At 32.6% G+C, this 25,177-nt stretch overlaps 3 protein-coding genes across 11 annotated transcripts in view; 1 reads left to right on the forward strand and 2 right to left on the reverse strand.

Annotated features, from left to right (window-relative positions):
* N (neurogenic locus Notch protein) overlaps positions 1-3,424 on the forward strand; it is a 116,566-nt gene extending 113,142 nt beyond the window's left edge. The window contains exon 30 of the mRNA XM_074123704.1: positions 202-3,424. Within this exon, the coding sequence (XP_073979805.1) occupies positions 202-944 (743 nt within the window). The 3' untranslated portion in view covers positions 945-3,424. The remainder of the gene's footprint in view (positions 1-201) is intronic.
* Positions 3,425-3,869: 445 nt separating this feature from the next.
* Positions 3,870-14,475, reverse strand: IleRS-m (Isoleucyl-tRNA synthetase, mitochondrial). 2 transcript variants are annotated; one of them, XM_074123764.1, is made up of 17 exons: positions 13,700-14,475; positions 13,103-13,225; positions 12,838-12,988; positions 12,095-12,246; positions 11,239-11,288; positions 9,989-10,308; positions 9,746-9,912; positions 9,008-9,250; positions 8,219-8,382; positions 7,986-8,124; positions 7,572-7,729; positions 7,202-7,345; positions 6,233-6,455; positions 5,602-5,708; positions 5,373-5,518; positions 4,463-4,662; positions 3,870-4,130 (listed from the first exon to the last, which is right to left on the reverse strand). In XM_074123764.1, the coding sequence occupies exons 1-17, from the start codon at positions 13,892-13,894 to the stop codon at positions 3,912-3,914; spliced, it is 2,901 nt and encodes a 966-aa protein (XP_073979865.1). In that variant the 5' UTR covers positions 13,895-14,475; the 3' UTR covers positions 3,870-3,911. The 2 variants fall into 2 exon arrangements, with proteins under 2 accessions (XP_073979865.1, XP_073979868.1); XM_074123767.1 differs by lacking the exon at positions 12,095-12,246 and having other exon boundaries at positions 3,871-4,130; positions 13,700-14,191.
* A 2,314-nt stretch (positions 14,476-16,789) lies between these two features.
* Positions 16,790-25,177, reverse strand: part of C3G (C3G guanyl-nucleotide exchange factor) — a 37,040-nt gene continuing 28,652 nt past the window's right edge. For 7 of the 8 annotated variants that reach the window (XM_074123753.1, XM_074123746.1, XM_074123759.1 and 4 more), the window contains 2 exons: positions 25,004-25,135; positions 16,790-24,830 (listed from right to left, as the gene is read on the reverse strand). In XM_074123753.1, coding sequence (XP_073979854.1) covers positions 24,698-24,830; positions 25,004-25,135 — 265 coding nt within the window. In that variant the 3' untranslated portion in view covers positions 16,790-24,697. The remainder of the gene's footprint in view (positions 24,831-25,003; positions 25,136-25,177) is intronic. The other variant, XR_012457178.1, reaches the window with a different exon arrangement.

The raw sequence follows: 25,177 nt of genomic DNA on the forward strand, positions 1-25,177 counted from the left end.
CGTTTTAACCGAATGTAGATTAGTGACCGGATGTCTAACATAATAAATTCTAAAAAACTTGTCTCTATTCACTCGAACTTGGTACCCATTTACGAATTGATTTTTTAACTTTTTCTCTTTGCAAACCCCCGCCTGGTACGCCACTGTGATAGGATAGTTGTTAGCCGTAGTTGAAAGGATCACAATTTCTTTATTTTTTAGGATCTCCAAGCCATCACCTGATGAACCACCCAGGTGTACTTACTGGTCCGCCAGTTGGAAGTGGCAAAGGATCGAAGAGCAAGAAGCGGGCCAAGGCGGATCAAAACAGCCCTGACAATGATGGCCCAGTACAGGTACGGAGAAAGCCAAGCGTGAAGAAGAAGAAAGCAGAAGAACTGACCGGAATGGGCCAGGACGGCGGAGGAGTGTACACGAGTCCTGCCTTGCCGCCGCCATACGATGAATGTCTGAAAACTGCCGTGTCCATGCAGAGTCTGCACAGTCTAAGTTTGGAGCCGACTTATCAGTACCAGAGCGTCGGTCCGGCCACTTTCCACGAGCCGTCTCCGCCGCACAGTATAACTATGTCGCCGGGTAAGACTCGACCTCAGTTGCCCACTTCTCCCACCCATATGGCCGCGTTACGAGCCGCAACGCAGCAGAAACATGCGCATGCCATGCAGTTCGACTTCTCCGAACTGCCATACGGCATGGGTCTGTATCAGCCCCAACAACAGCCGCAACAACAGCCATCGCAACAGCAACAACAACAGCAACAGCAACAGTACTACCACTACCTCACACCGCCCTCTGAGAGCATCCATGCACCGGAGAGCTTCCCCACTCCGTCGCCGGAATCGCCGTGGCACTGGAGTTCCTCGTCACCGCACTCCAACTCGGATTGGTCCGAAGGCATGTCCAGTCCCAACAACAATAAGCAGCAGGACGCCATCTACATCTGATCCAACTGAAGGCGGCCGGCCGCTCCCAAGTGTATGTGCCTTAAATATTACTTTCTTTTCTTTTAAAAGGAAAGTAAATACTATAAATAGTAAAGTCCAAAATTTATTGACTTTATTTTACATTTAAAAAAACAAAAAACTTTGTTGTTTTGAATGTTAGCAATGTGATATACTCTTATATATATATATAAAAATATATAATATATAATAAGAGGCATAAAGTTTTAGAAAGATGGACATTTTTAGAAATAAGAAGTCGAGATCTCTATGGACTTTTTAATTGCAAATTTTGGTGTTTATTATTAGATAGATATAAATACGTTTAAACAGAGAATTGTGCCGCTAAAAAAAACAATTCTGGAGGGGGCCACTTTTAATTGCTCAAATTCAACTACAGTTGTTCTGCTCTCTAACATGATATTACTATTTCGTGCCTTCAATTTTTTTTAGGGAATAATTAGGAGCGGTACTGGATTTGGTATGTTTCTTTCTCTCTTTTTATATTTATTTTTTTAATTTTTTTTAACGGGTCATTCTATCCTTTGACCAAAAAATCTATCGCGCCTCCTCCCCCCATTGGTGCAAGTAAGACTGCTTACCTTAATGCACTCTCCAGGTGATGAAATAACTCACCCAGTTCTCTAGGAGAGTTCTATGAAGAGCGGTGGGAGCCAGGAAGTAAGGAATAAACACTTCCTGGTGCATCTTACGCCATTATTCCTCAGATATGCTGAGAAATGCCCCACAAATTAAGTGAACCAGTTCTTTAGGGACTTTCTTAGAAGAGAGAAGTGGCTACATCGGTGCCAAACATACACAACTTCATCCCCCACACTATCCGTCAGCGTAATGCATGAAACGTGATAACCATCGTAAGAAGATAAGATGAAAATCTGCACAATTAGAGGTAAAAATCTGCAATGGACTGCCTAATACATACCTCAACTTGCAATAGCCTGTTAACTAAGAGTTTACTGTCGTACAGAGTTTACATTATTTGGACAGTCCAGATTTTGAGCATTACAGAAAAAACATAAATTCAAAATATTTACTGTTCTATTTGTATACTTTTAGAATCTCTTATTTTTTATTTTTTTAATAAAGATGCAATGCTTTCAGTTTTTTAAAAAAATAAATTTTGTAAATATTCATTTAATATCATTAAATTTCATTTTGTACAAAGATATTTTTTATTTTAGTAATAAGGTAAGAGATTTATTAGCTAAGAACTGTTATAATCTAATATATATATATAAAGTTTTAAGCGCAGTTTTGAGGGTAAATATCGCCAAGGTCATGCACGTGTTTCTCTTTTATACAACTTTGTATTACGTTAATTTGTTTTTTGTATTTTCTTTTTAAATTTGTACATTGAAATTGTCGTTTTTTAAAAAAAATAAATATTAAAAATTATATATATAAATATAGAAATAAAAGTGTAAATATTTCTTTTTAAATATTATGTTTATATTTGTTTTTTAGTTCATATAAAATATAAGGTGTATACAGAGATATTTTCAAAGTTGTGGTGCATGACCTTATAGAATAATTTAGATTTTTTTTTTTTTTAAACGTTCTATTGACACCAACTTTTTATGTTATTTTAAAAACACAACTTTTAAACTTGATTTGGGGGAAAGTGTAGAGCTATCTGTACTAGGTAGGTTTTTACCACACATGATTACAGGATAGGTTAAACAGACCAGCGGTGCTTTCTATTAACGTTTTCAATTCAGATTACCTTACATTCAATCAGTTTTCACGGTTAAGGTGCTCTACTAATTATTGAATCCTTAAACTCAAAATATATTAATTACAAAATAATACATTTGTTCCTTTTATATTTGTATATATTTCATTTAGTCGAAAGTGCAATCATCAGCATTCTTTTTTTTTTTACTGAGTGGTGGAAAAAGAAGAAATTATCAGTGATTAAATAAAAACTGCTAAGTTGTAATAAAGTTTATATTTTAAGTAATTTTCAAGGTTAGGGTCGTAATAAAGATGTGTTGTGAGTAAAACATTACATCGTATTCACCGCGAGCCCAATTAAGCATTCTACAAACTATTTCCTTCAAATTAATTACAACAAAATAATTATTTTTATTTTATTTCTTAATTAAAGAAAGTGTAAGTAAAGATCTGAAATGTAAATTTCTCTAAAAAAAGAAGTTTTATTAGGTTTCTATGTGTAGTATTTATTTTATTCTTTTTGTTACTGTGGTTTTATTTTATAAATAAAAAAGAATGTTACAACTATAGTTAGTTTCCACTTAAATTTATTCAATAGCCCCAAAATAATTCAAGAAGACTGCTAAAGCAATTTCTATGTCGTGGAAGTTATAACCTTATATTACATGTCGTGAATATACATGTAAATTCAAAGGAGTTGTGTTTATTGCATTTTTTTTTTAATTTTATGTAAATTTGAATTTGTAGAAATGTGCTTTAAAGAATAAAATCTAGAAGAAAATTTTTAACTGGTGTTTTTATTTATAACTCCTACTTTGTGATATACTGTCGCACATCTGTATCTTCAACGGTATCAGTCTTTTGAATTTTTCACTGATATGGAAAAAAGTAAGCAATCCCTAGGAAAAGAAAATCTAAGGGCCAACAGCTGGATTCAAACCCAGGTTGGACGATAACCACTTAATCCCTTCCCCATTCCAAGTTGCAGTTGAATGTATTTTATTAGGTTTCGAATTAATTTACTTTCTTCTACTTTTTAAACTCGTGCTCTACTAGGAGCACGTTGATTCAACATTATAAATCTTTTTTTCATTTATTTATATACTTAATTTATTTTTATTTCATTTCCATAGTCAATAATTAAAAATTTGTTCTGAACTCTCAACTTTACACACCCTTTTTTAATGTCTGGTAGTAATGATTATGTATTTAAATAAATTTAATTAGAAATAAAATAGTTTATTTTATATATTTTTACACATTTTACATAATAAACTAAAATAAATCAATTTTCTTCACCACATTACTACATCGATCACACAGTATGTTTTCTAACTGTGAATTGTATCGCCAACATCTGGGACACTGGTGCAGATATGTAGCGCTAATTTTCAGTTTAAAACCTTCAATACTATCGTCTAAATGAAGGGATAGGCCGGAAACTTGTAAAATATCTACTAAGATGCTGGAAGTATCATCGCCCTTGTGGCAGCTCTATAACAGAATAATAATGAATAGAAAGTGAGACATTCAATTGAAAGCAGGGTACATTGACATGACGGGCTTTGGATCCTTGTTTTATGAGTCGAGTGAAAACACAATAACTGCACGGTTGCAGTGTCCGTTTAATTAATTGCATGTTCAATTTGTATCAAATAGGAGATATTAAATTTCTAAAAGTTGATTAGTTGATTAAGTAATTCCTAACAAGGCAATTAGTATTAAGATGTTAAGGTGTATTTGTTATAAACTGAAAACGACGATTTATTCGACGTTAAAACGCGAGGAGTCGCTTTAGAGGCCATTGATTATCTATAAACACATACCTGGAGCTTTGAGTGAAGTTCAGGATCTAAATGCAGATGGCACCACAAGCATGAACTATTCACATTCACCGGACAATTTCTCATCAATTCTTCTTTTACTTCAAAAATTTTCTCCACTGTTTGGTCTACTTCAAGCTTTGACTTTGTCAGTTTAGTACAATCAATTCGGCGAATTTCACTTTGGAAAAAAGGTTTCTTTTCTGGAAAAAGTTAAAAATAACTGAAAACAAAAGAAAACCGGATTCAAAAGCAGAATTTAGAAAGGCTGGAGTATTTTTGGCACACATGGAATCAAAGTGCATTCGAAGACATCTTTTTTCTTGCTCATTATGGAATTGGTAACAACGGAAAATTCTGAATCTTGATCCACGTCATTTAATTTTCCGTTTATTTAAAAAAACTGGTATACTTCTTAAGATAAATCTGTATCGTGTACTTCTTAACAGGTTTTTATGACATATATGTACATTGATACGATGTCATGTAGATTATGTATTTTTTTCGGTTATTACATAAACTGTAATGAGAAAAAAATTATGAGCATTCACGCCAGATTTTGTTTTTTAATTTTGAAAAATGAAGGCCAATACGTTCGTCTGTTGTACCAAACTGTCTTTTAACATATGAAGTTGATAAGCAATGTCCAGAAAAAAACAAAAACCCTGTATCTTAATTTGCTCATCATTTGAGAAAAGTTTATTTTTCTTAGAAGGAGCGCGGCCGATTTTTCTTTCGCTCGCGGGAGGCCACAATCCACAATCCCTGGATGAGTTATCCTGGTTAATCTTAAAAGATTACTAAAGAATATTAGCCTACCAAGGAGTAAACAGAAGTACTATTGATAGAACCTTCTATCGGCCGCTTTGAGATAGAGAGATATGATGGACGATTAATTAAGAAGATGAAAAACCTGAATTGTGCGGATGATGTGAGAATAGTTCCTCCACAAGTAGCGGCGTAATCGGGGCAGCAGCTAAAGCTAGCGTGTTCAATATGTGGTACATGGTGTATTGCATATTTCTTCTTTCTTCGTCTTCTTCCTGGTTGCAGTATAGTCTGCAAAGCGTTTTATGATCTTCAAAAATGAGCTAAACTTCATGAGTTTTTTTTTTTTTTTTTTTGAAAAATAATTAACTTACTTATCCTTGATGTAAACAAAATAGATTGCTGATAACTCATTGCTGATGAAATTTATAATTTTAGCGCAAACCTTATTAAATTGGTAGCTGTCGTACAATGAGTAAACCTGCAAGCAAGTAAATCTTTGATTGGAATCATACAATGAATGAGTTTAAAATTAGAGAAGACAGAAGTCCGAAACGTCTAAAGACGTTTCTAAAGAGAGCAGACTTTGCTGATGGGTGTTAATAAAATAATTTATGAGACTGTATGAAAGTGTTTATTTTGTAACCTCTGAGTTAAAAGTTGGGTTGAAAATTGTTCAGTAGATTACGCTAAAGGTAATCTACAACCTTCAATTTTTCATTAAGAAGATAAAGCATCATAGTGATATATTTTCACTTAGAAATAGAAAGGAACTTGAAAGACTTAGTTTGGTTTATTTGAATCTCTCTCAATCACTCGGGGAACACATTCAGGAATTTCAGAGACCTCAAATAGATACCCAAGGTTCAGGTTCAAGTCAAAGCTCTCATTTTTCCCTTTCAGAATAAGTGCACGGCTGTAGCAGCAAACATGAACTTTCAAATTTTAAAATAATAGTACGATACTAAGTTCAATACTGAATGAATCTTTAAATGAAACCATTACCTCCGAGAGAAATGACGGCAGCTTGTGCAGTAGATACAGGTCCAACAGTGACAATGCGGAGGATGGATGTCGGTCAACATAGTGGACTGGCATGTCCTGGATTGATCCCAACAAGAATTTGAAGGTATTCCTCAACTTCTTCAAAGCTTCCACACTGTTGGACAAAGTTGTCTCGCTGACGGGCACATTGCTGTGCTGACTTCCGTGGGCGGCCACCCACCATCTGCAGCATCATTAACCTCATGAAAAGTTCCTCCTGCTCTTGAAAATTTTCTTTACTTCTTTACGATGAGAATCATTTTATTTTATGGGAGCAAGATTTTTTTTTTCTCTAATTAGCAACAAATTGGGCATGTTTAACCCAAAATTGCAGTTTTTTTTTGGGTCAGGATATTGAGGTCTTTGTTTTTTATTTGATTTCAGCGTTTTCATAGATATGCAACAGAAATATGGCAGTTTTCTAAACCTGTTCTCGCGATCTCATATTATCGTGGGAAGGGTTGCAACAAACTGTTCATGAACAAATAATTCAAAAGACGTATAATTAATCTCCCTCTCAAAAAAGGAACAGGACATCAGAATCAAGTGATAACTGATGAGAAACTGGTAATAACTGCTCATAATCATTAAACACAAAATAAAAATAACATTTTGACGTAAACCTAATAATTGAACTCTTGAACAAGAGAGATCAGTATTTTCTTCAAATGTTTTGAGAGCCTTCAAATTTAATATTTTAATATTTCTTGTATCAGGAATTATGACTATTTAAAAATATTAATTTAGATCCATGTATTCATTTTTATTAAATTGGGCGGAATAATCTTTGTTTACTTTTAATAATAGGACATCATTTACATCAATCCATCAATTACTTGTTTAAAGCACATAAAATAAATATAACCGTTCTGTCCGAGTTGAAAGGCCTAATATGGCTACAACAAATTGTCATTGAAGGTTGTTAATTACCTAAGAACATCCACTCCTAGAGCTTTACCTCCCTTTTTATCAGCCCTGTCTCTTGCTATCTCCAGAGGATCGACAACATTTCCTAAAGATTTAGACATCTTCCTGCCTTCACTGTCTACAGTAAAACCATGAATGTATACACATCTGAAAACAAGGGGTCAATTTTAGCGTGTATTCATTTAAAGTAAGTAACATAAGTAACATTTCAATGTGAAATATCATATTTAAAGGAATATTTTATAGATATTTGCCAGTCGTTTACACAAAATAATTGAACAAAATGGTAAGCAAATATTTTTACTATATACTGATGAGTTGACTGAAAAAATTGAAGAAGAATAAAAAAGAATTGTGTATATTGTCGGCTCACTTGTAAGGGGCGGAGCCAGTGAGAGCCACTGAGGTGAGCAAGGATGATTGAAACCAGCCGCTGCACTGGTCGTTTCCTTCCAGGTAGAGATCGGCTTTCTTTCCGTTCAACACACTTGCCCAAGACAGACCGCTGTCCAACCAAATGTCCAGAATATCCTGAAAACGGTTCCCAGATGTGTTTAATTTTTCTTCCTCTTTCCATTTTTAACCTCATTCTACTCTCTCTTTCCAACAAAATATCATTTTTTTTATCAAATTATATTACGCCAATTAAATTACTGTATCAATTTAAAGAAAATTAATATGGGAAAATTGGGAGTAAAGTTCTGAATTTACGCTTCCTTCGATTCTTTGATTTTGAGATAATTTGTAAATGAGCATTAAATCTGAATAAAACATATTTTTACAATACCTGGCCCCTCTCTACATCACTTAAGTCTATTTTCAGCTGATTTGTAATGTCCTGCGGTACTAGATCTTCCAGATCTGAAGCCCACCAGAAGTCTGGACCATGTGTCTTCACTGCGTCACAATATACGTCCATCAGCTGGCTTCAAATGGAAGTTAAAATTTATTTTTAAGTGAAATCTAATGGAAAATATTAATTACACTTCTTGCACATTTCAATTAATAAAACTTACAAACCTGTTGATTATATATTCCTTTGGGTTGGATTTCCTGTACAAAACTGGGATTGGAACACCCCAGGATCTCTGTCGGGAGATACACCAGTACGGTCTATTCTCAATCTGGTTCACTAGTAACTGGGCGCTTCTTGTCGGCATCACCTTCACCTCCTCCAGTGACATCTAAATAATATCGCAGGATTTTTAAGTTAATAACTTTTTATTAAATTAGAGTTTAGTTTCACCATAAAAGAAATCTAAAGACGGCATTTCAACAATTACAAATTTAATACTCACTAGTATTATAAAAGTGAAATATCATACATTACAATAAAACATCACTGACCACCTTCAACTAAATGGAAGTTTCTTGGGAGTGTATTAAGGTAAAAGTTACAGATCGACATGAAGGGCAGCCTCCGACAGTTTAGAAATAACAAACTGATAAAACTATTAGTGGTACTACTGGCTTGGTTTAATGTTAACCAAAATCTTATTACCAAGTCCCCTTTCGGATAGTTTCTGAACGAAATATCAAATTGATCATTGATAAAGATTGAAATATCAAATTGATCATTGATTGACTGAAATATCAAATCCAGTGATTCTTTTTTGTCCAAAAAAAAAAACCTTTTTCGGGTTTAGGGAACCTCAAAATCTGTCTAAAAAAGGCGCAATATTACGCTAATCGAGGTGTGAACTGTAGCGTTTATTAGGGGCCTAATAAATAATGCTTCTTAAGAGCCAATCTTCCAGTTACTTTCTCGCACGACGACCACTGCGTCATGAGCGGCTATTAGGTACTCACCAGAGCTTTCTCCTTGATAGCGTCCGTCTTGATAAACCACTGTCTGCTAGCTCTGATTATCACTGGCTTGCTGGTTCTCCAATCGTATGGGTAAGAGTGTACTACTTCTTCTTCCGCGATAACATTCTCACCAAGCATGCTGCGGATGATTTTTTGGGTATCCTTCGACAGTACAGACTTGTTATGTAAACTGTTATCACCAACCTCAGCAGTGTACTCACCACGTTCATTGACAAAACAATTCTGAAACATAAACAATCTGATGTCAAACTCACGACTTATTTTTCCGTGTGTGTGTGGGGAGGGGGGAGTGTTTCAAATAATAGAGCCTCAACTAAATTAAATTAAAACATGATTGTTTTTTAATTTTCTGTGCCTGGGCCCGAAAATTTTATATAAATTGCCTCTCTAGACTCAGATCGTGTAAAAACAAATCTATATCTTTGTTTTGGTTTACTTTATTTATTTATTTTGGGGAGGGGGATTTTTAGGCGGGAAACCGCAGAATGTTAGTAAGGGAAGCGAATGTGTAAATAGTAAATAATTAAAACAAATCGTAAGAACTTGAGTATTGTGTATTCACACTTTTTTTTTTTTTAGAAAGCCTAATAACGTCAGAGTTGACGCATCTGCCCAGGAAAATCAAACCTGAATACTCGGATCAAAGGCGAGTGTAGCAGCCACTTGACCACGCATAGGGCAACACCATGAATTAATAGAGTTACAAGCTTCACTCACAAACGACAAATTATTAGCTAGAGCGAGAAGGTAGTCTTCGTGGCCGTGAGCAGGCGCAGTATGTACTAGACCAGTTCCTACTTCTGAAGTAACGTGTTCACCAGGGAGTAGAGGCAATAATTCTTTGCCAAATGGATGTCTATACGTACAACCTTCCAGTTTGTCCCCTGCGAAGAGAGATAAATGCTGTACAATCATTTGTAAACAAAATGAACATTCTCAAGGCTGAACTAAGTAACTAACCGGAGATAGTGGCCAACAAAGAGGCTCTACGATTCAACAATTTCATTAGACGTGCCATTAGTTGCTCAGCAACAATATAAACACCGTCTAGATCAGAAAATTCAAGTAATGCATAACTAAGCTTTTTATTGTAGGCTATAGCTCGGTTTGCTGGCAGTGTCCAAGGTGTGGTCGTCCATATTAGGGCATAGAGTCGAGATTCAGGAGTCTTCATGTACTGGTCAATTGGCAAGTGTGTGGATGCTATCTCTAGCCTAACTGTCCAAGCAGTACTCCTGTGATCTGAATGATATTCTAGTTCTGCTTCAGCCAAAGCACTTCTATAAAAAATTGGAAACATTGTATTAAACTTTACTTTAATTGGAAAAGATCAGTTGCATCATGTACGAGTACAATACAACCAATACGAGTATATTTAATGGTAGAAAAAGAAAGAAGAAACAAAGTCTTTTCTTTGATTTTATCGTCACTGCGGACCCAACCACATTGACCTGTTATAGAGATAACTTTTCTCTACGATTCGGTAAAGAACTCATTTAAATCTAAGCAATACGAAGAGAGATATTAAGGATTGAAATTTAAGAAAGCTTGAAAACTTTCAAAATTTAACCTTCTATATCTCTGTAACTATTACCACTAAAACCTTGCTATCAATACCAGTTATTGAGCTAACTTTTCTCTATAATTCGCTAAAGAATTCATTTAAATTTAAGCAATACAAAGAGAGATAAAGGTCATCAAAATTCGCTATATCCAAAATAAGTTCTAGGGTTTTTTTTTTAAAGAGACTTTACAAATTGCCTCTAAAATGCAGCAATTATAGACTGGATGTATAGCAATGCCGCAGAAGAGAAAACCCATGTAATTCCAATTGGGACCAAGTGATAGAAGCAGACAAAAAGGGGTATTTTTCTATTTATAATAGCATCATGAAAATTTACTGAAGCTACTAAAAGTAGCTACGTGTAGATTAAATTTTTTAAATAAAATTTAATTATAAAAATCTGGTGCAGAACATTCAATTCAGTAATGTTATATGTCTGTAATACCATTTATCTGCAATATACACATTGCATCCCGAAGATGTTGAAAGAGAAATCAACTTGATGTTCTCACCAGATTTCTGTTGTTTCAAGTTCTAACTAAACGTTTGGTATAAATTTTGTTAAATTTAACAGATTTTGTAAGAGAAATATTTTTGTTAAAGCATCATAACATGAGAATCTGTGAGAAACTAGAGAAAAACTCACTTCGCCGCAGGTGACCAATAAACTGGCTTTATATCACGATAGACAAATCCCTAGAAATAAAAAATAAAATTACTTTTCGCAATATTAGAAGTAATACTCTAGCATTTTGAACTTAAAATAGTAGCGCGAGGTGAGAACTCCACTTTTTGGCTGTGCTCAATTAATGAAAATTTGTTTTTTTTGAGTTGGTATACTTTTCGCAATAACGAGCGCCAAATGGTCTGTCTATTTGATCTGTCTTTTTAAAGTACATTTACTGCCTTATTTCATAGTTATGGATAAAATGGAATATAGTGCCATCATAAAATTCTTCATTTTGGACGGATTACAGCTCTTGGATCTATGACATTATTGGAAAGTTCCTAGAGGAGCCTGATTCTCTATTTTCAATATTGAAGGAATGGGCGGCTAAATTAATGTGTTCGAAGACATCTCTTGAAGATGAACCACTAGTCAAGGAACAGCCTAAACTGCAACCGCAGTTGAAAAAAATTGATAACGCACAAATCAGGATTGGGCAATCGGGATATCAGACGTGTAATTGTAATCTATTGGCTATATAATACTTTTTGGTAGATTCTATGAACAACCTAACCAACATATACGCCAACTTACAACAAAACACATGAAAAAACCTTTTTTAACAATTGGCAACACTGACCTGTATAGCAGTGTAGCACTTCAAGAATGGAATATATTCGTTAAAAAAAATAGGGACAAAGGGCATAGAATCCAAAATAGAAAGTAAAATCAGTGCATTTTTGAACTAAAAGATACAATTACCTCACTGCCAAGCCGAGAACTTCTCACCTTGCCCTACCAGATTTGCGCTAAGCAATAAGTAGCAAAATTTCACCTTTTCATATAATTTATAAAACTGGCGCAACTGATTTATAACATAGTCTTTATCAAAGGTAAAGTAACATCCATTATCCCAGTCACCCAGTATACCCCAAGACTGGAAGGCCGCTTTTTGATCAGAGATAGCGCGTTCAGCAAACTTTCTAGCTGGAAGCATTCACTAATATTAATTGGGTGAACAGAAGTATTTGTGCTTTTTCCTTTATTTAGTTGATTGAACTGTTTATGGGTTGATAATGTACTGTTATCAGGCAAGGAGGTATGAGCCTTGAAAGTAAGACAAGGTTGGGGCTTCACGGTTCTTTAACCCCAAAGTTTTAAGAGAAGCTGTAATAACTGAAGGTCCACGGGGTTCTGGCCGAAAAGTATTCCTTAGTCAACAGAAAAACGTTCTGCTGCAAAATAACTTTGTCACTTCGGGGTACTTTGCACAAAAATAAATGAATTGTACTCCTTTCTAACCCGCTTATAGCCCAAACTTCACTCCTACTACCCTATCCAAGGATCACTATTTACAGGGTAAAAATCTTTCTATATGGAATCTATCCACAAAGATGAGTTTAGTGATTAAAAACAATGGGTCATACTTAAAAAAATAAACTGGTCTTATTTTTTTAATACTTTTTCAAAATAAAAGAGCGAAAAACGCAAAGATATTTGTTCACCTCAATACTAAATAATATCAATAATAAAATAATGGCAGTTTCTCTTAAGAGAGGTTTTGGATTACATAGGGACCTTGTTTTCTGATTTCCAATGGTGACATCTGGTGGGTAACATCGGCTAAAGCTTTCATTTCTATTGGTAGACCATGGCAATCCCATCCTGGTTTGTAATGGATTTTAAATCCTTGTAATAATTTTTGCCTCATTATTATGTCTTTCAATATCTAGAAAAAAAGGTATTAGTAAGTTGTTAGTGAATCTTCTATAAATTGAGATATGTTTTTTGAGCATTTTAGATCATTTAATAAAATTTATTTCATAAAATCTTTGATAAGTACCTTATTAAGCGCGTGGCCCATGTGTACCGGTCCATTCGCGTAAGGGGGACCATCATGTAACACGAATTCTCGTCCACTTTTGTGGTTCCTTTGCCATGAGTACAGCTCTTTAAATCCACATGTCTAACAGAAAACAGATTGAAATAACATGTTGAGATATGCTTGCGTAAAGAATTAAATGAACACGAAAAAGAATTTAAACAAGAGTCTCGCTTGTCCTTGTGTGAGAACAAATATCTCAAAAACTAAAAAGGCGCTCAAAGCTCGAACTTGGCAACCCGCTCTGCTGGTTGTCGCTTCTAATACAAAGTTTTTGTATTCTTAAACTGAAAGTGTGATTTCAATGAAGAGTTTTTTCACGGACTTCTCGCAAGCAGACCGTACGATTTCTTTAAACTTCTGTGCTACGAGTACACATAAGGTTTAATTAATTGAAACCATTAATTTTCCAAGACCTTAACACCAATTCGAATAAGCGCTTTGAAAACAATTTTTTATTGATCTAACACAAAGATTCTTTGACATAAAATAAGAAACATACTTTTCCGAGTCAACGAGGAATCATTTGAAAAAATATTAATCCAATAGACTACTTACCGTTAATATTAATTCATCTAGATCTACTCTCTTCTGAGCGTTAAGCCATTGAGGAAATTTCGTTTTAGGAAGCAGGATAGTGTGGCTGTACTTTTTTTTTGGAATCTTCTTCACTTTTGTAGAGAACAATCGGCTTTGTTTAACAATAACATTTTGTATACAAATACATGTAAAACTGCCAATCATCCTAGTCATCTGATAATGAGGAAGGGTTTGGCCTCTACAATAACTTCATCAATGGTATAGTTTAATAAAAAATCCAAGCAAAATTTATTTCTTCGCGTTACACGACGATGTTTATCTTGTAACAAGATTGTAACCTACGTAGCATGTGAACTTGTGAACTCCACTTAGGGGTATATCGATAGCTATAATCGAGGTTGTTAACTAAGGAGTATCGACAACTTTCAAGTTGCAGTAAGAAATGCAAATATCAATCTCTCTCAGAAAGATTTTTCCGGGTATCTGAAAACTCAGCTCCTTCTACATACAATCCTGTGAAAGCAGGAGTACCTCAGGGAAGTATTCTTGGTTCTATTCTTTTTACAGTGTACACAAGTGATGTACCTACCAACCCAAACACATCCCTATTTTCTTTTGTTGATGATACCGCTATCCTTACATCCCACGAAGATCCTGTAATCGTATTCCATACGCTTCAACTGCATATTAGACTTCTTGATGAATAGTTAAGAAGTGGAGAATTAAAATAAACACAGAAAACATGTAACCACATCACCTTCACTCTTCGGAGAGCGACTTGTCCTCCCATCTTACTCTAGACGATAAAGTACTCATCTACAACACTATACTGAAACCTTTATGAACTTACGGAATAGAAGTATGGGGCTCTACCCACACTTATTATAACCGACTACAAACACTCCAATCCAAAATACTTCGCTGTATCACAGACCATCCACAAAGATCTCAATGTTCCTTTTGTACGCGACCTTATCACATCCCGGTACGAAAAATTTCATAACGCTCTCTCTCTCCACTACAATCCTGAACTTTCTTCCCACTCAATTCCTGGGAATCCCAATAGAAGATGAGGCGCCGAGATCTACTGATGGAGTAAAATTGATATATAATTTTTTCTTTGTAAATTTGTAAATACGTAAATATCCCTCTCTCTTCTCATTCAGTCAAACTTTCAGCGCTATTACTTTGCCAATTACTCGCATCTTGCTCAACTCAAGTTGTTGTCAGTGGACAACTGCTTCGCTATTGTGCTCATCTTTTCCCTTCATCACATTTACTAGTTGCTAATTTTGCATTTGTAAGTTTTTCAATAAATAAATAAAAAAAATCAATCTGGTATCAACATGGTTTTACAAAATAAAAAAAAAAAAAAGAATCGATTTTTTTGTATCATATTTATTTATATATATAATATCGTTGTGATAAGTGTGTGATTGTAAGCATGGATGATTCTCTAGTCACTCACCTATATTTACAATATTCATTATTTTTTACACAATACTAAATTAATCATCAAAATGAAAAAAATCAAACACAAAATTCTATTTATATTTATGTATATACTATTTTCTGGTTCACATTCTTTGTTTTAAGATCAATAAAAATATTGATATGCTTTCATTTACATAAATACATAACTTAAGAATTAAATTTACAATTATAATAAAAAATAAATATACAAATTTGTGTGAATTTATTTTTACAATGGCAAAACAAATTTCAAAATAATTTACATTATCATAAATAATACACCGATGAGCTGTTAAAAAAAGAAATATAATTTTACAACAAAAATGGACTATATAAATCTGGTCAATTGTCATGTTACAAATAAAGAAATTATTATGCATATGTATGTAAGGTTTGATGGTCCTCAGTGTTCATTAGTTTAATGGGAGGGGGGAGCTTGATTCAAAATGGCCACAGGCCCTTAGAGTTACAAACATTAAGAGTTTTATATTTCATTTTTTAATTATTCTGTATTAATCCCTAAATGATGAATCTAGTTTTAGACTTATTCGCAAGAAAAAATAATCTTCATAAAATTGATTATTTACAATACATGATAAGTAGGGAAGAAGGCGGGACATTTATAGTCACTTAACATTTGTTTACACCTAATAATGTATATAATAATTTTGTGAAGAAGTTATATCCGTGAGGTACATATCTTTCTTAATTCCTACTAATTGTTTTATTTCATTAAACAAACAGAATACATGTCGAACAACTACGATTGTCATTTAATGAGTTATTGCATTCACCGAAAAGTAGAGAGAGAAAAAAAATGGTGAAAACAAAGGCCTTGTTACGATTTACACGCTCAATGGTTAGTCGATAAAATAAATGGAAAATATAACACAAGAATTACACCTTCTTTTATGACTAGCAAATCAATCTCTGCATGACTGGAGCTAGATTTATTGCTTTCAACTTTAGTACGCATAACAATGTTAGTGAGATCATAAAAAAAGTAAGTTCACTATATCCTTAATTTTATTACATTATTCAGTTCATAAAAAAATAGCCGAATATGTTGCCTTATTCAGTAAGAGCCATAGATTCCAAAACTTTAGGGGAGTTTAAAATAGTTGTGACGTTCGGGTAGTGAGCGGAAGTTACACTATTGGCCAATATTGTAAGCAATGCTGCTTAATAATGTTCAAGAGAGGCAGAAGAGTCGGTAATTTGACAAATTTTGATCTGTACTCTCCACGGGAAACAATTATTCAAGTTGAGTAATAGTAAAAAACGTTAAGCGGAATAAACGTTCATTCTATTAATGTAACCCTCACAGAGTGAATAATTATTTATGTATATCATTATCTTTATCATTATCTTTTACTTGACTGCTCAGAGAAGTGTATTTTAGATTTTTTATTTTGAATGTTCAATCAGTCAACTGAAACAGCTGTTTGTCGAGAACTTTTATTTATGAAAATGAATAACTTGATTTTTTTAAACCGATTGAATTTCTAAAAAAGATATTGTTAAACCATAAATAACATTAAAATGAAGGCCTTTGTCCTCACCAGACTTTTGTACAAGCATAAAAAGTAATTTAAATACTTTTATGGCCCACCAGAACAAAACTTTGTGAAAATAAAAAAAAAATTAACGTACAAATATATTTACATAAAAAATAAAAACTTATTTATATAAATTTACACTTATGGGACACATTCTGGTTTTACACATCATCTATATCATAATAGGAAAGACAATTAGTTAAGTCTTCAAAGAATATTTCTAGATTTATATACAGACTTTTTTCATTTAACGGAAGAATGATTAATTTTCGAAGTTTAGGTTTGTTACTGGATTACATATGGTTATCTAAAATGTAGTTAAAGTGCACCTAGTGGGTGATCGGTTAAATGCCTACATCGCTCATTCTATTGCTGCTTAGTACATACTAAACAAACTCCTTTCATCCTTAACTTTTGATCTTTCTAAAATATCATTTTTGTCTTCCTCTTTGTTACTATTTGGTCAAATTCGCAAAAGGCAATCAAAAACAAACAAACTGTATCACACAAATCAGCAACATTAAAAAACTATTAAAACAAAAAGTACAGTAATACATCTAAATATATTAAAGAAAATTAGGCATTAAAATTGGAGAAGACATTTTAATGTTCTGTCTCCCAATCCTCCGACTCACTTTACCTTAATCGTAATTCTAATAAACTAACAAATCTTCATGTGTACATAAGGTATTTGTAGAAGAAAAATAGCAAAAGTAACTAGATACCACAAAAATGCTTCTTTTTTTTTTTTTTTTTGCAAAGTTTATTTACTTAGTTTTGTAATTTAAATGGAATGAATCCAAACATAAATATTTATAAAGTAATGCCTCAGATTTGGATTAATAACTAAACACCCGACTTATAAATCGAACGAGCTTTGCAACTTTTGGTCACATCGGAAATTAAAAACTTAAATATCGGTAGGTAACTGTGAGTTTATACAGGGTAAAGATGGCCTTATTCTTGCCTGAATTACTTCAAGACTCATGAGCATCACATTTATAAGTAAGAACCGTGATATTGTGATCCTTGGGAATAACATCAATACTGAATCTATAACACCAGACAATAACCAAAAAAAAAAAGTAAGATTCATTAGAGTTTTTCCATTGTCACACTCTTGTCTGACCAAGATAAGATGATGCTGAAGCTTATCCTCTCAACAGACAACCAATCTGAGATTTATGGATGTTTCTTCCAGCCATGTTAGCCCTGAGGAGGAAACACCCTCATTGATCTGGTAAGTGCTTCATTTACTGAGATGTTGCCTTAAAACAAATTCCCTCAAAAAGTCCGTGAAACGCACATCATCTTCCACCAGCTAAATTTTAGACGCTGACCTTCCAACATGCTCACCCAAAAAATTATTGTAGATACATCTGACTTTAATTATTAATTCAAAAAATTATTGACCTATTTTTCACTCGTTTAGCGCCCCAGTTGGAAGATATTTATATGATGCCAGGAATATTTATTATATACAGCGGTAAGTGTCTTGACCCCTGTGTAACCCACATTTACCTAATAATTTTTTAGAAATATTTAAATGAGATCAAAATGTACACAAATTCAATTAATTAAAACAGCTAGCCAAAATATTTAAAAAATAACATCTCAAGTAGTATCGCAAAACCTTTCTTTACAGCCAGAGAACCTTTTAATAATTAAGTAATATCGGCGTTTATTTATCAAATTCATATTTATTGAAAATATAACCGTCACGACTTTCAACAATTATAACGTAGTAAAAACATTTAAAATTATTTTTTTATGTTAATACCCTTACGCGTATCCATTCATTTTATGAAGAACAATATGTAAATCTTGTATTCCTAACAGCATTTTATAGTCTGCTAGAAATATTATTTAAATAAATAACTAAAGACAAAATATGGTAACTTTTACTATCTTATTTGGGTTAAACAATATATGTATATTAAATAATATATTTCCTATTTGGCCGGCAGTTTGTAATTCAGGTTTTACAACCTTCTTCTAAACGAAAGGGTTCACATACTTTTCAAAGGTTCTCTAGTGTGAAAGTTGCACAGCTTTAGACAAAAATGATGGATGCAGGCCGTGTAGTGTTACTAAAATAAATACACAATTAGTATAAAAGTTACGAAAAGAACCTAAATATTGTAATAGATCACTTAAATCCTCGCAGTTACGTTCGATTTTTTGGTCAATTTAATGTAAAAATTTTGAATGATTTTGAACGCAAACTTAAGTTTCACCCTTTTAAAAAAAATAATTGGAGTAAAATAACACAATATAAAAGAATATTTTTAAAACAATTATAAGAGTAATTGTTTTGCTTTATAACTAGAACGCTAAAAAAAAAACATCTCCTAATACTGGAGAAACTACAATTATGGTATTACTTATAATTTAAAAAAGGATAAGCTCCGTTGCTAATACAGTAGCAAGAACCTTTTTATTTTAAAATAAATAGAACAAATAATTACAGTAAACAAAAATTTATATTACATTTTACATATTATAAATAATAAATTACAACAAGAGAAACTTTCTCAATTTAAAAATGTGGAAGAATTAATACAAGTTTTGAATTTACCAACATAAATGACTAAGTTGAGGGAATAGAATTTCTATATGAAAATAACTAGTGAATTATTAAATGTAAAAGAGGGTCTCTCTTTTCAATTACCACTAGTTTAGTGGTTACAATATTCACTTCTTTAAAGGATATTTAGTATTTCTGTTTTATTCAGACTATAAACAGCTGTGAGATAAATTACATAAAACAAACAGATTGTTCCAGTACTTAGAGGTTGATCCAGTAATTATATCTTTCTAACAGGCAGTTAGTAGTAATTAGAGAAGCCAGGTTAATAAAACCAAAATACCATAGAATGGAACGGCCAAAAGATAAGAATATTTGGGAATCTGCAAGAAGTCAAGTGAATTTGAAATTTTGAGAAGAGTCCTCACGTTCGTAAATGGGCTTTAAGCTGCAGAATGTTGGCACCCTACAGATGTCCAAAGGACATTGATGGGTAAGCTGTACAAATCTAAAGCCATGATGCACAGAACTTTACCAGGGATTCCGAAAATTCCAAAGCTTACCTAATTTTATTAGCCAGTTCTGAGGGCCGCCCAACTTCAGAATTTAGTACAGATAAACTTACCGAACAAAATTATCATTTGCTAAAAACCTTTCTAGCGTCATGTGTGAGGTAGGTACACTGAGCAGGATGTTTATTCGTGTAATACGTTTAGATGGATGATTATTAAAAAAAATGTAATTTCAAAGCTCTTATTAATTCTTTTACATTTTCATTTTCTTTTTATTTCTCTTGAAACTAATACTTCAATAAGAGATTCAAGTTCTTCAGACTTCACTATAGTGAAATAAACTGAAATATATTTATTTTAAATTGTAATATTTCTAATAACTAAACACAATTGACTAGCAGAGTAACAACGTACACTAAATTGTTAGTAAGTTAATCCTCCAAAATAAACTTAGTTTTAACATTTTGGACTTATATAAAAAATTTGAATAAATTTAAGTTTACGAAAATATTTGTTTAGATACAAGGATTGTCACAACAAGCACTTTTTGACTGCCATTTAATTTGATGATCATTATTATTAAATATTGTGTTAAAGTTATGACTGTTCTACAATCTTTTTTGTAGCTTATAAACTGAATGCACCGTATTCTGCGTTTAACAATAAATATCAAACCAGCACCGTTTCACCGGAGTAGCTGCAGTAGAATGCAATAATTGCCTTGAGAAGCAATCAGCTGAGCGTGCCAACAAACTGTCACTTTACTTTCACTTATTGTGAATAGAGGAAGAAATATGATCTTATTCTTGGGATGGGGGGAGTCATGAATTTCATTTTTTAAAGAGCAACATCCTTTGGAAGATCCTTGAAACGCAGTTTTTAGAAAATTGTATTTTTCCAAAACTTTCGGGGAGCTGTAAAACTTGAAAGGAATTGGAGCTCAATTGCACTGAATGGAGTTTTATTTTGTGAGTTTTCTTGCAGATGGTAGTTCTTAATTTGCTTTATCAACACTCACTCAATTTTCCTACGTGCCGGAAGTCTATAAGGACAACGTCTTCTTACATTACATTACATTTTTTAGGGACTCTTCGTTTTTCTAAATTGATCTCTTAAGGAATCCTGAACTACGTTTTTACAGACATCATCAGTTAATCCACAACATTGTTGTAACAATCCTTTTAAATAAACAAAATAATTTTTTAATTCTGTAAAAAAACATTTAAATTATAAATCGTTCTAGATAAAATAGTTTTAATTATTTTGAAGTTAAATATATTCTTCTCTATATTAATAAATTATTACTTGATAGAGATCCTTATCATAGTAGATTGCATACTTTTTTATATTTATTTATTTTATTTTGTTATTTTTTTTTTTTTGCTTTTATGATATTTTTATATAAATATAATTAGTGTAAATTACACAAAATATTTTTTACAGTAACATACCCAACATATCACATATAAAAAACTAATTAATTATTCTTTTATAAAAAGTTAGTATTTTCTTTTATCATTGTCAGCATTGCTGCACTGCGGGGTAGATTCTCTCGAAAAACGTAATTTGAAATCTCCACACCACAACAAACAATATATTCACTTTTTAAGATTTTTTTTTTACATACAATATTTAAGAAAAAAAAAAGGTTTAAAAATACTATATATATTTATAATTCTTTTGAAAAATTAGGCCTATTTAATATATATTCATATTTATAGCATCTTTATATTTATAAAATAAGAGTCGAGTTCTTTGATCAATTTAGTATCTTATACTATTAACTAAAAACTAATCACTAACCTGGGCATTTATTTCCACAAAACTAGAAAATAAAATTTTTACTTTTTTCCTCGTGTGTTGAAGAGGGGAACAAAGTTTAGTAAAAGACCGGGCGCTTTCATAAGAGATGGAGGTGATGTGGTCTTCAAGGTGGTAAGGAGCTAACAGTCACATCTCGCATAACAGCTGTCTAGGGATCAAGTGTTTTCCACAATACTAGAACTTGTCTGAGATAAGTGGCCAACGTACTTTTTGAACTTACACCAAGTCACCTACATAATTCTGTCCTCTCTCTCTCGCTTTTTATCGTATTTAAAGCGAGTGGGGGATATCTGGGGAGAGCAATGCAAGATGAGCGCTTTAGCTAAGTTTTTGTCACTCCTCTCTGAAATCAAAAACAGACTGAAGCCTGTACTCTTCTTCCAAGTTAAAATATCATCTGACTGAAATTCCTAAGATGGACCAGTGAGTGGGTCTTTTCCCCTAAATTTGGGAAAGCGGCGGAAGTAGCGGTAAATGGTTATCCCAAATTGTCGACGAAGAATTTAATATTCGCATTTTATTACTTCTAATAATCGTTCATTCTGGTAAATCTGGATAAAAATCAAAAGCCACTTAATCTTTTATGACAATCCAATCAGTTATAATAGGTAAACTGGCTCATTTTAAAGTGATGAAAACTGAAGCAAGGCGAGATGTGGCTGTAGCACGGTTTTGAATGCGGGCATCTACATACCACAGAGAGTCATTCCCTACCTCAAACACCAATTCGGGGAATTCATTACGCGCTAGAGACCCTAACGGTAGATTTTATAAAAAGAAGAAATATTAAATAATAATAATACAAAGAATTATTAATAGAGCAAGTGTTACATAAGTTGTACAAAATCTTTTTAGTTTAATTCTTTTTTCTGACTTTTTAATAGATATCACTTTTCGAGTTTAGACGATCAAGATTTAACTCTTTTTTTTTAATGTAGAATTTTTTGTCATGCAGAATATTAATTAATACAAATAGTACCATTTTATTTTTTTATTTATTGTTTAGTACATTTTAATAATTGCAGTAAATAAATAGGAAACACCTATTATGTCTATCATTAATTGTCATTAATTATTAAATATACTTATTAATGAAGTAATAAAAAAGTAGTACGATCGTTGCTCATTATTCATTGTTAACGGTTTTTAATGTTTTTTTTTTTTAAATTTATTACTTTCTCAAAATGTTTACTCTTTTTTTTTGGTTTTCAAAATTCATTAAAGCATTATTACCATATTAGAAAAATACTAAACACTCAGAAGGTCAAAAGTAAAAATAGGAATGAAGATGTAATTCTTACTAAGGGGCAAACTCCACATAAATACAACCCAATATGTTCATGTCGTTAGAGGCAAGGTTTTTTTGTTATTTATTTTAGTTTTATTTTTTAAGGAAAATTTAATTACAATTCGTCAGTGCAGGTGCAATCACATCATGGAAACAAGTAATTATAACATTTTTAACATCTTGTCCTCAGTTTTAAATAGAAAATATGGACAAGGGATTTCGTTTAACATCAGGTGGAAAAAGTAATACTGAAAATCTACCGGGTGAAGACGATTAACTAACTTCGTTTCAGGGATCTACCTTGATCTAACTGATTCCTAAAATTTTTAGAAAACGAAGAGGAAAACTATGTAAGGTTCGGATACTGCTCCGCGTTTCTGAGTTCGAATTCTTTGAGTGTTCTCTGGCGGCAAAGTTAAAATGAAACAAAAAAGTTTCTGGCCAAAACACTTTTCTCTTGTATCTAAATATGGACTCAAAAGTATTGTTGGAATGAATCGATTTAATAGGCCACACTATGCTAATCACTTTTTTCATTAATGGAAAAACAACAACAGTATTTCAGGTTCAAAGACGTACAGATGTGCGAAAAGTAAATTGTTTTGTTGTTAAGCTAAAAATTTTGAGATCACTTTTAATACAACAACATTAGAATAAAATGGCTGCCTCTGGAGGAAGTCTAGAACCTGTTTATAGTGAGCAAAACTATGTCGCTTGGTGACTATTTCAGACATCTTCTTGTCTCTAAAGAAAATTGCAACTTGTACTCGCGGAGAAATGTACAATAGAGAATAATCAATCTCTCTAAATGAACTAAGTTTTCATTTTTAAATTTTATGTTTTCTTTTTATCTTTATTTCGATATACTTTTTATTAAAAATTAAATGTTTAATAATTAACACCGACAATAACCATGATTGAAATGCCAACTACTTGGATAGACTTGGAGCGATTTAGGTTAATATGAAATAAGTTTTGGGTTAACAAAAAAGAATGCTAAGTTATGTCAACAGGTATTTGAAAGAGGATATCTCATCTAGAATCCCGAGTTTTTAATTAGAGGATTTTCTTGAGGGAGGGCACAGGAGGCAGCAGATAGTCAGTAGCAAGTCTAGTGCGAGACAGAAACATAACGGAAATGGAAATCTCTACACCAAACTGATTAATCTAGCTCTGATGGTGGATGAAGGTCCGAAAACAGCCAGAGAAAACAGGAATAAACATGCCTACTACGACGGATAAAATCAAAGATATTCCTAAACGTTTGTACTGCTCCTTGAGTCCTTGAGAATGCAGTTATATTTCAGTTAACCAATAGATTTCTTTTTAAGTAGAAACGATATAGAATAACTTCAATCTTCAAGAAACTGTTTAGTTTTATCATTTTATCTCTTTAAATGATTACTTTAGGCTATTCTTGAGATAATAGCAAAATTAAGATCACTTTATTAAAAAAAAGTATGGATTTTTCTTGTAAATGTATAAAAATAAAGACTAAAGTTATGATTGGCCGAGTGGGATCATTGCTGTACACCATAGTCTGATGCTTTCAGCTATAACTTACCTTATGTTGAATCAGATTTATCACTTTCATAAAAACACACACACAAACAGTCAGACGGGCGACACTTAGGCAAATAATAGTACATACTTGGGGAAAAAAATAATAATGAAAATAATAGATAAATTTACCAGTTGTGGTCGAATTGTTCAACCTCATTAAAGTATTGCCTTCATTTCTTTAGTATTTGCTTTGATTACTTCTTTCAAAATTACTTAAAAATTATTACTAGTTATAATTGCTTGTTTTCTTTGAAGAAGCTGGATTCATTACTACTGGGTGGTCTTCTTTGAACCCCTTGGTTTGATACTCTCGGAAATCTGCCACATAGCTTCTTCGCATAGGAAATCATCGAAGTTACTAAAGAATGCTATAATTCTTTCGTTTTTCTTAAAGTTATATGTGCTGAAAAAAAAATTCATGTATAATAAATAAGCTTCTATTTTGAAAATTTTACACTGTATACAAATTTCAGGGATAATATTCAACTGAGTTTATCTGTACACTATCATATAACAGTGATTACTAACAGTGATTTTAAGGAGTCCACTCATTATTATTTAAAACAAAAAACTTACCCCTTTTTAAATCGCTTCATATTTTCGACAATATTAAATTGCTGCCATCGTTTGGAGAAGTTTATAACACCGTCAGAAAGGTAATCACTGTTGCCAATATGGACAAACGTCAGATCTTGCAACACTAGGCCACTGTAATAATTTTACTTTAATCAGCAAACTGTGCTCTTAATA

This window comes from Rhodnius prolixus, unplaced genomic scaffold, assembly GCF_049639745.1.
Source record: "Rhodnius prolixus isolate KJV_2025 unplaced genomic scaffold, Rpr scaffold_1, whole genome shotgun sequence".
NCBI classification, from domain to species: Eukaryota; Metazoa; Arthropoda; class Insecta; order Hemiptera; family Reduviidae; genus Rhodnius; species Rhodnius prolixus.

Bases quoted from the DNA above. Each gene is read 5' to 3' on its own strand.
- IleRS-m (XM_074123764.1), bottom strand. From the start codon at position 13,894: ATGACTAGGATGATTGGCAGTTTTACATGTATTTGTATACAAAATGTT. The intron at 13,226-13,699 runs GTAAGTAGTCTA...GTTTTCTGTTAG, and splicing joins TAGATGAATTAATATTAACG to ACATGTGGATTTAAAGAGCT. The intron at 4,663-5,372 runs GTTTTTCATCTT...AACTTTTTCCAG, and splicing joins ACATCATCCGCACAATTCAG to AAAAGAAACCTTTTTTCCAA.